This window comes from Nansenia antarctica, assembly GCF_963989245.1.
Source record: "Nansenia antarctica genome assembly, contig: SUPER_8_unloc_1, whole genome shotgun sequence".
NCBI classification, from domain to species: domain Eukaryota; kingdom Metazoa; phylum Chordata; class Actinopteri; order Argentiniformes; family Microstomatidae; genus Nansenia; species Nansenia antarctica.
In genome coordinates this window covers 1,089,339-1,098,707 of record NW_027663471.1, presented here as the reverse complement: position 1 = coordinate 1,098,707, position 9,369 = coordinate 1,089,339, and the positions used below count along the sequence as shown (strand labels likewise).

The 9,369-nt window shown below is 43.4% G+C and overlaps 2 protein-coding genes across 2 annotated transcripts; both read left to right on the top strand.

Moving 5' to 3' along the window:
- Positions 1-6: 6 nt before the first annotated feature.
- On the top strand, positions 7-2,144 carry LOC308164685 (RNA-binding motif, single-stranded-interacting protein 1-like; the record flags this gene model as incomplete). The annotated part of the gene is made up of 3 exons (XM_080550757.1): positions 7-34; positions 467-661; positions 1,227-2,144. 3 exons carry the CDS (start codon positions 7-9, stop codon positions 2,048-2,050), a joined length of 1,047 nt encoding a protein of 348 aa, XP_080406883.1. The 3' UTR covers positions 2,051-2,144.
- A 1,493-nt stretch (positions 2,145-3,637) lies between these two features.
- LOC308164698 (glucose-6-phosphatase 2-like) lies at positions 3,638-8,255 on the top strand (the record flags this gene model as incomplete). Its single annotated transcript, XM_080550762.1, has 5 exons — positions 3,638-3,855; positions 4,094-4,207; positions 7,325-7,432; positions 7,524-7,645; positions 7,738-8,255. 5 exons carry the CDS (start codon positions 3,638-3,640, stop codon positions 8,253-8,255), a joined length of 1,080 nt encoding a protein of 359 aa, XP_080406888.1.
- Between the last annotated feature and the right edge of the window lie 1,114 nt (positions 8,256-9,369).

Genomic DNA, 9,369 nt, shown 5'->3' with positions numbered 1-9,369 from the left:
GAGCAGATGACCTCAGTGAGCCCTAATGGATGCTGTGGGCGATGACAGATGATGTCACATTGAGGGCAGTCTCAGCCGCTGTTGATGGACCAGACCCGGGACCCTCTTTTGCAGCTTCAACCAAACATCTGTGGAAGACGGAGTCAACAGAAACTACTACGGCGGAGGATGGAAAAAGGTGTAAATGGACTAAACGAATTATTCCCAAAAAAGAAAGATACAGAAAAATAGGTAGACGAAAGACGTGTATTTTCTACCAAGGATTCTCAAGTTGATGCAATGGGACACGTAGGCCTACCGCGTGATGTGATATTGAAAATGCATGCGATTGAAAGTTTGTTTTTTTCTATAAAAGATTTCAATGATTTTTACAGGTAGTTTATTAGTCAGATATATGAAAAAAAATATGTTGCTTGCAATGAGTGTTCATTTGGTGAGATGTTACTGGTTTTATTTTGGTCTTAAGCAACCAACCTGTACATCCGCGGGTTGCCCCCGGCAACCACCGACCTGGATCTAGTCAAACTCTGCCAGCCGTATGGCAAGATCGTATCGGCTAAGGCCATCCTTGATAAGACAACAAATAAATGTAAAGGCTATGGGTTTGTGGACTTTGACAGTCCAGCAGCAGCCCTGAAGGCAGTCCATGCCCTGAAGACGAGTGGAATAGTGAGTCCGTCGAGGTCGCCAGCTTGTAAGGTAACGTCTCTATGACCATATAAGGACAGACAGCAAGGTAACGTCTCTATGACCATAATATTATATTATAAGGACAGAAGACTTCCGACAGGGCCGTTTTGAGCAGCGCCGGTATCTCCACATTGGTGAAAACGCAGAAATATCCATCTCACAGCCCAGCTACCATGTCTGAAGCCAAGTCCACAGAGTCCCTGGGTTCACAGCAGGGTCCAGAGATGGTGGCAGTGAAGTTGGAGGACTGCAGTCAACCACTGGAACATAATGTGTTAGTGAAAGAGGAAGAAGAAGAAATGATGGTGGCTGGAAGAGAGGAAGAGGAGGAAAAAGCTATGATGGTGAAAGAAGAAATAGAAGAGGAAGTGGAGGAGAAAGATTGCCCCCGGCAACCACCGACCTGGATCTAGTCAAACTCTGCCAGCCGTATGGCAAGATTGTATCGGCTAAGGCCATCCTTGATAAGACAACAAATAAATGTAAAGGCTATGGGTTTGTGGACTTTGACAGTCCAGCAGCAGCCCTGAAGGCAGTCCATGCCCTGAAGACGAGTGGAATACAAGCTCAGATGGCTAAGCAGCAGGAGCAGGACCCTACCAACCTCTACATCTCCAACCTGCCCCTGTCAGTGGACGAGCAGGAGCTGGAGAGCCTGCTGAGGCCCTTCGGCCAGGTCATCTCCACCCGCGTCCTCAGGGACTACAGTGGGAACAGCAGAGGGGTGGGCTTCGCCAGGATGGAGTCCACAGAGAAGTGCAACGCAGTGATCTCCCACTTCAATGGGAAGTTTATCAAGATGGTGCCAGGAACTTTGGCGCCCCCTGAGCCCCTGCTCTGTAAGTTTGCTGATGGTCAGAGGAAGAGGCACAGTCACAGTCCGTTTGTCCCCAACGGACGGACATGGCCCAGGGAGGCGGAGCTGCGACTGGGTGGGATGACTCTGGCCTATGATCCATCCTCAGCCGCTATGCAGAATGGGTATTACGCGTCTCCGTACACCCTGACTAACAGGATGATGGCTCAGACGGCCATGTCTCCTTATATGTCTCCTGTCTCCACCTACCAGGTGCAGAATCATTCTTGGATGGCCCATCAGCCTTACATTATGCAACACCCGGCAGCTGTGATGTCGCCCTCTGTGGACCACACCATGTCAATGCAGCCTACCGCCATGATGACACAGCAGATGGGCCATCTCTCACTGGGGAACAGCGGCGCGTACATTCCTGCTAACACAGCCATGCAAGGAGCCTACATCCCCCAGTATTCCCACATGCAGGCTGCTGCTGAAAACGGCACGCAGCAGCAGGTGGATTCGTCCAACAATTCCTCTCCATATAGTCAACAAAGCAAGTAATGAGCAGATGACCTCAGTGAGCCCTAATGGATGCTGTGGGCGATGACAGATGATGTCACATTGAGGGCAGTCTCAGCCGCTGTTGATGGACCAGACCCGGGACCCTCTTTTGCAGCTTCAACCAAACATCTGTGGAAGACGGAGTCAACAGAAACTACTACGGCGGAGGATGGAAAAAGGTGTAAATGGACTAAACAAATTATTCCCAAAAAAGAAAGATACAGAAAAATAGGTAGACGAAAGACGTGTATTTTCTACCAAGGATTCTCAAGTTGATGCAATGGGACACGTAGGCCTACCGCGTGATGTGATATTGAAAATGCATGCGATTGAAAGTTTGTTTTTTTCTATAAAAGATTTCAATGATTTTTACAGGTAGTTTATTAGTCAGATATATGAAAAAAAATATGTTGCTTGCAATGAGTGTTCATTTGGTGAGATGTTACTGGTTTTATTTTGGTCTTAAGCAACCAACCTGTACATCCGCGGGTTGCCCCCGGCAACCACCGACCTGGATCTAGTCAAACTCTGCCAGCCGTATGGCAAGATCGTATCGGCTAAGGCCATCCTTGATAAGACAACAAATAAATGTAAAGGCTATGGGTTTGTGGACTTTGACAGTCCAGCAGCAGCCCTGAAGGCAGTCCATGCCCTGAAGACGAGTGGAATAGTGAGTCCGTCGAGGTCGCCAGCTTGTAAGGTAACGTCTCTATGACCATATAAGGACAGACAGCAAGGTAACGTCTCTATGACCATAATATTATATTATAAGGACAGAAGACTTCCCACAGGGCCGTTTTGAGCAACGCCGGTATCTCCACATTGGTGAAAACGCAGAAATATCCATCTCACAGCCCAGCTACCATGTCTGAAGCCAAGTCCACAGAGTCCCTGGGTTCACAGCAGGGTCCAGAGATGGTGGCAGTGAAGTTGGAGGACTGCAGTCAACCTTTAACAGTTAGTGCCAGCCTTGATATAGCACTTGGATGTTGTCTAGATAATGGGGCCTTGTCAATTATGGTTTGGCTCATTTATCCCTACTAACTGTTCCTCAACATAATCATTAAGTGTCCCAGTGAACTCTCCATTTTGCCATGTTGAAAGTGCAATTTTTCCAGTTTAGAAAAACAACCATAAACATTTGATGACAGGACTTGAAATAGGAAATGCAAAATCATAACATTGCAATCTGAAATATTAAACCTGTTTAGTGCTGTAACAGTATATCTGCATGAGCACACTGCCCCCAGGAGTAGATAGAATGACTAATAATTAACTAATAAAAGCAATGGCCTGTGGAAAATCTAATGTCCACACACCTATCCTGTAAACAACCTTGGGTAACATGCCTTAAAATGCTGAGTTTTCATGATGCCCAACGTTTTATTTTCATCTTGTGGGTGACTCCAACCATGCCAATCTGCCCATGGTTGCCATAGCTGGTGAATGATTTATGATACCAGGATTTTATATAAATACGGATCACTTTGGGGTTAAAAGGGGGAGCCATGGAGTGGTGGTTATAGCTTTGGCCGAGGGAGCAGCTGTTCCAGTTGTGCCAGAGACTGTATGTGAGGCCAACCCCAGATGGACTTCATTCACAGCAGTGAGGTGTTGGTGATCCAGCATCTCCAGCACAACTACAGGGACTACCATGACTTCCTCAACTTCATGTCATCTGTGGGAGACCCTCATAACATTTTTTCTGTCTATTTCCCTCTCTGGTTCCAGCTCAGCCATTTTGTCGGCACTAAGATGATATGGGTTGCAGTTATCGGAGACTGGTTCAACCTAATTTTCAAATGGTAAACCTGTAATTAGTTGGATTAGAGGTTAGAGAGAGGGAGAGATAGATAGATAGAGAGAATGTGAATTATGTTTATGCGTACAATTTGGAATACGGTAGCTGTTAAAGTGATCTGTATGACAATTGCATGAATCCTTTGATCCAATGCCCAGCATCAATCATTTATTTGAATGTCATTTGAATGCCACTCATTTGTTTTTGTTTTTAATGTTCAACTGACTCCATCTTGTTTTCAGGATTCTGTTTGGTCACCGGCCTTACTGGTGGGTGCAGGAAACTCACTATTACCAGAATCACTCACTCCCTCACCTGGAACAGTTTCACATCACCTGTGAGACAGGACCAGGTCAGTGGCAGTGTGTTTGTAGCATAATGACAATAATTTCCATACTGTTATTGCACAGACACTGCTGTCAATCTAATGTACTGCAGCTAGCTAGTGATATATCAATATATCAATAATATATCAATAGTTTTAACCTGAGACAGAAATGAACATGATATAACGATTATATCTGAATTTCTTCAACACGTCTGTATAATAGTTGGCAAAAAGCAAAACTGCTTTATGTATTTGTTGTGTCAGTCAGGCAGGAAACCTAAAGAGTCACCAGAGAATACACACAGGAGAGAAGCCATTCTGCTGCTCCCAGTGTGGGCAGAGTTTCAGTGAGGCAGGACACCTAAAGACACACCAGAGAATACACACAGGAGAGAAGCCATTCTACTGCTCCCAGTGTGGGAAGAGTTTCAGACACGCAGACGTTCTAAAGAGTCATCAGAGAATACACACAGGAGAGAAGCCATTCTGCTGCTCCCAGTGTGGGCTGAGTTTCAGTGGGGCAGGAAACCTAAAGACACACCAGAGAATACATACAGGAGAGAAGCCATATCACTGCTCCCAGTGTGGGCAGAGTTTCAGTGGGGCAGGAAACCTAAAGACACACCAGAGAATACACACAGGAGAGAAGCCATTCTTCTGCTCCCAGTGTGGGAAGAGTTTCAGTCATGCAGGATCCCTAAAGAAACACCAGAGAACACACACACACTAGTTAACACGACTGCTCCCAGTGTGGGAGGTGTATAAAGGAGGCAGGAGCCCTAAAGAAGAAGGGGGGGGGGGGGGTCTTCTGGCTGCACCATCATCTACTGTATGTACATGTGCTTGTTGATCGGATCAGGGAGAAGGTTGTGTCATAACATTAGCCTTTTCTAGATTATTTTCTCTCAATTTCTCCCGTCCTCTCCTCCTACCCTCCCTTCCTCTCCCTCCTTCCTCCTCCCACCCTCTCCCCCCTTCCTCTCCTCCCTTCTTCTCATCTCCTCCTCTCCTCCCTTCCTCTCCCCCCTTCCTCTCCTCTCTTCCTCTCCCCCTTCCTCTCCTCCCTTCCTCTCATCTTCTCCCCTCCTCTCCCTCCTGGAGAGTGAAGGAGGAATCGAGGTCGTAGGAGTTGAGATGTCCTTGTCCCCTCCTGCGTCATGTCACCGCCCCTTCCACCCAGATGTGGCCTTGGTGTTTAGAAGCCAAGTGTGACTGAATACTGGTATGTTGTTAAGTTTGCAATAAATCCTCCTAACGTTTCAGCTGGAAGACTGAGATGTTGTACATCATATCACATTAAGATATACATCCTATCACTTCTCAGTTTTCTATTAGATCAGCTTATTTTCTGGACATACGCATGGAGGTGTTGAAGTAGGTTATTTAAGGTCTATATGGAGGTGTTGAAGTAGCTTATTTAAGGTCTATATGGAGGTGTTGAAGTAGGTTATTTAAGGTATATATGGAGGTGTTGAAGTAGCTTATTTAAGGTCTATATGGAGGTGTTGAAGTAGCTTATTTAAGGTCTATATGAAGGTGTTGAAGTAGCTTATTTAAGGTCTATATATGGAGGTGTTGTTGAATGCACTCACTGCAATGTAAGTTGCTTTGGATGAAAGTGTTTGCATATATTATTATTATTATTATTATTATTATTATTATTATTATTATTATTATTATAGTAAAAACGAAGACAGATTCATCCATGTATTTATAGTAACTTGTGGTCTTTGTTCACAGAACAGGAAGGTTGTGTCCTCTAATGGATTCTGTATTTGACCTCATTAGAAATATTGTAATAACCAACACATGGTCCTCAGTGTTAGGAGTTAAGTGTAGGAGTAGGGTTGGAGTATCGGACTGTTTAGTGGTCACAGATATCATGGCTTTTAACGGGATGGTTCAACCTATTTTCATGATTAGATAAAAATGAATCTTATTTCACTATTGTCCTCATAGTGAAATCCTATCCAGGAAACATTCTTGTGGTGAAGGAAGTGCAATTGCAGGTGCAAATTACTGAGTGGCAGACATTGTATATACTTCTGATTTGTTTTTACCTGTTATTTCTGCAATTTCAAGGTTTGGTTTTATTGTATTTTTGATTATATTTTCTGTTTCATATTTCAAAGTTTGCTTTCATTATTCATATTATTTCATATTGCCTATCCAATATATGTTTTTTGGTTGAAATAGTATTGTGTGATGTCTGTCTTTCTAAAATTACAGTTAAATGAAGCTTGATTCTTGAGTCTATGGATAAACATTTTGGGATGCATATTGTAATTCTGTATATTCTTCGGATGGTACTGAGATGAGGAGGTACTGCAAGAGGTGCAAGGACGCTGGCAAAGACAGGGTCAAGACACCTGTATACTGCAGGAAGGGCCAGGTCCCTCTGTGCCTCACATTAAAAAGGAGCTGTTTTGAAGAGTGGCATGTTGCACTATAGGAACTGTTTTGAGGAGAGTTAGTGCAAAATAAATGCAGGTGCAAATGACTGAGTGGCAGACATTGTATATACTTCTGATGTGTTTTTACCTGTTATTTCTGCAATTTCAAGGTTTGTTTTCATTGCATGTTTGATTATATTTTCTGTTTCATATTTCAATGTTTGCTTTCATTGTAATTCTGTATATTCTCACTTTGACAATAAATCTGAGCCAGCTCCACCACAAGGCTCCTGAGGGCAGTAGGGATCAGAGGACAGGCCCAACGGAAGGCAATCAGAGAACTGTCCACTGCAGCAGAACGGAGCAGTCACTGGCTGTGGCTGAAACGTAGGGACCCAACATGGGCTCCCAAATGACCACGTGGTGCCACTGTGCGACACATACCCAGGCCTGATCAGCCTGTGGTGGGCCAACCTCGGCAGAGGGTGTCTTGTGATAACTGGCCGAAACACCCAATGAGGTCGGGGACCACAACTGAAGATGTGTCGTACTGGTGGCACCACGTGATCATTGCCAAATTCCACTCCACCCAAGAGGACATCTCCAACTCCACTCAATTGTTGTGCTGAATATTTAGGGATTTTAACAACCAGTCCTATTAAGAATCCTGTCAACTGAGCAATATGTTTATGAAGATGTTATGATGTCTAATGCTTGTATGACAGCGAAGCTGTGTTTGTTTGTACAGGTAGTCCATCTGGTCATGCCATGGGTTCCTCATGTGTGTGGTATGTGATGATCACCTCAGCCCTCAACTTAACCAGATCCCCCAGTGACACCTCAATACAGGGCTGCCAGAGGTAACTATTAGCAATCTGTTATATTGCCTTGTAAAAAAAAGTTGTGCATCTTTATAATGTCATAATTGCCTCAATTCCCCCATCCTTTTAGGTTCCGTCTTGTATGGCCCTTTTTGTGGATGACCTTCTGGGTCATCCAAGTTAGTGTTTGCATCTCCAGGGTGTTTATCGCCACACACTTCCCTCACCAGGTCATCCTTGGTGTTTTAGCAGGTAAGACCAAAAATGAGTTTGCAAATAATAGTAGACATTGCTACTATACTACCAGTGTTACACTTGTATCTTTTTTTAAATTCTATTCTCAGGTATGCTGGTTGCTGAGGCATTTGAGCATATTCCCTCAATCCACACAGCAAGTTTAAAAGTCTACCTTCAAACTAGCCTCTTTATGTTCTCCTTCGCCGTCAGCTTTTACTTGCTCCTAAAAATGATAGACATTGACTTATTGTGGTCGATACCGAAAGCCAAAAAATGGTGTGCCAATCCTGACTGGATCCACCTCGACACTACGCCCTTCGCAGGTCTGGTGAGGAACCTAGGAGCCTTGTTTGGACTGGGCCTGGCCATCAACTCTCAGATGTTCATACAGGGCTGCAAGGGGAAGAACAGCTACAAGACCAGTTTCAAACTAATGTGTGTGACAGCCACTCTGACCTCTCTGCAGCTCTATGATTTTATTAAAGTCCCCACCCACACAGAGCTCTTGTTCTATACGCTCTCCTTCTGTAAGAGTGCAGCAGTGCCTCTCAGTGTGGTTGCCATCGTCCCCTACTGTGTTCACTTGTTGATAGGGAACGAGGATGAGGAGAGGAAATTGGATTAGATGTTTGTACTGGTTGCTGTGACGTACAGCATAGAATACACATTAGTACTGTAGATTGGCTGACCTGTACTGTACTGTATATCCATTTCTTTATGTGGTGCTGTAGTTGATTGTTGATAAGCTCATCTATATTTCATGTTAGTCAATGTGTATGTAGTTCATTGCACATTTGTTACATTACATGTACAATGTGAAACAAGAGAAGGATATTGTTCCATGAATATGTATGAAAGTCAATTGTAAATAAAATGTGTTCTAGTACTGTACTTCTGTGTAAATAAACCTCTAATGAATGTTCTTCCTTGAGAAAGGGCTTCTAATAAAAACACTATTATCAAATATCCCTTGAGAAGTCTTGAATTGCTCTATCAGTAGTTGGTTCTGGGTGAGTGTTTTCTTAAATAATGATGTATCTTGTAGACCATTTGTGAATGAATAGGTAAATATGTAATTGCCGGGCTTATAGTATAATATTCTTCTGCCAACCGAAAACACTGTTACTTTCTTCACTCCCACCTATATTAAAGATTGCACTCCTTTGCAGTGTCCTGGATAATCCTAATTTCACAAACCTTACTGGGGTCAAATTTAAAAAGTGAGTTTCTATTAATAGAAATATCTGGTAAATGTCTATCTTGGACTAGAAACTCTTCACTGTATACGCTGTTGGATCATTTTGGCATACTCTACTTTTAAAAAGGGATGCATTTGTAATGGCAGGAAAGTATCTTTAACATTACTTATGAAATACAGTACATTGCATTCACAGCACAATATCCTTTCCAGGATCTTTATAGAATCCATGTAAATTAGTCCTCACCTCATGCCCATATCATGTTGGCATGTAGCCAGTGAATGTACCAAAGAGTGACATTGTTCATATGAATATGCATAGTTGATTGATTGAGTTGTTCCTCTTAGTGAACACTTTGTTGTTTAATGTCACATTCAAGTCATTATCTATGAATCACTCAGTTTATACAAGGCAATTCGGATGTTGACCTACAGATACTGTGTTGATACTGTCACGGCCAGGCTCATGACCATGACAAAAGACGGGAGACACACACGATCTTAAAGTAATGAAAATAAATGTTTTATTATAAACTAAATG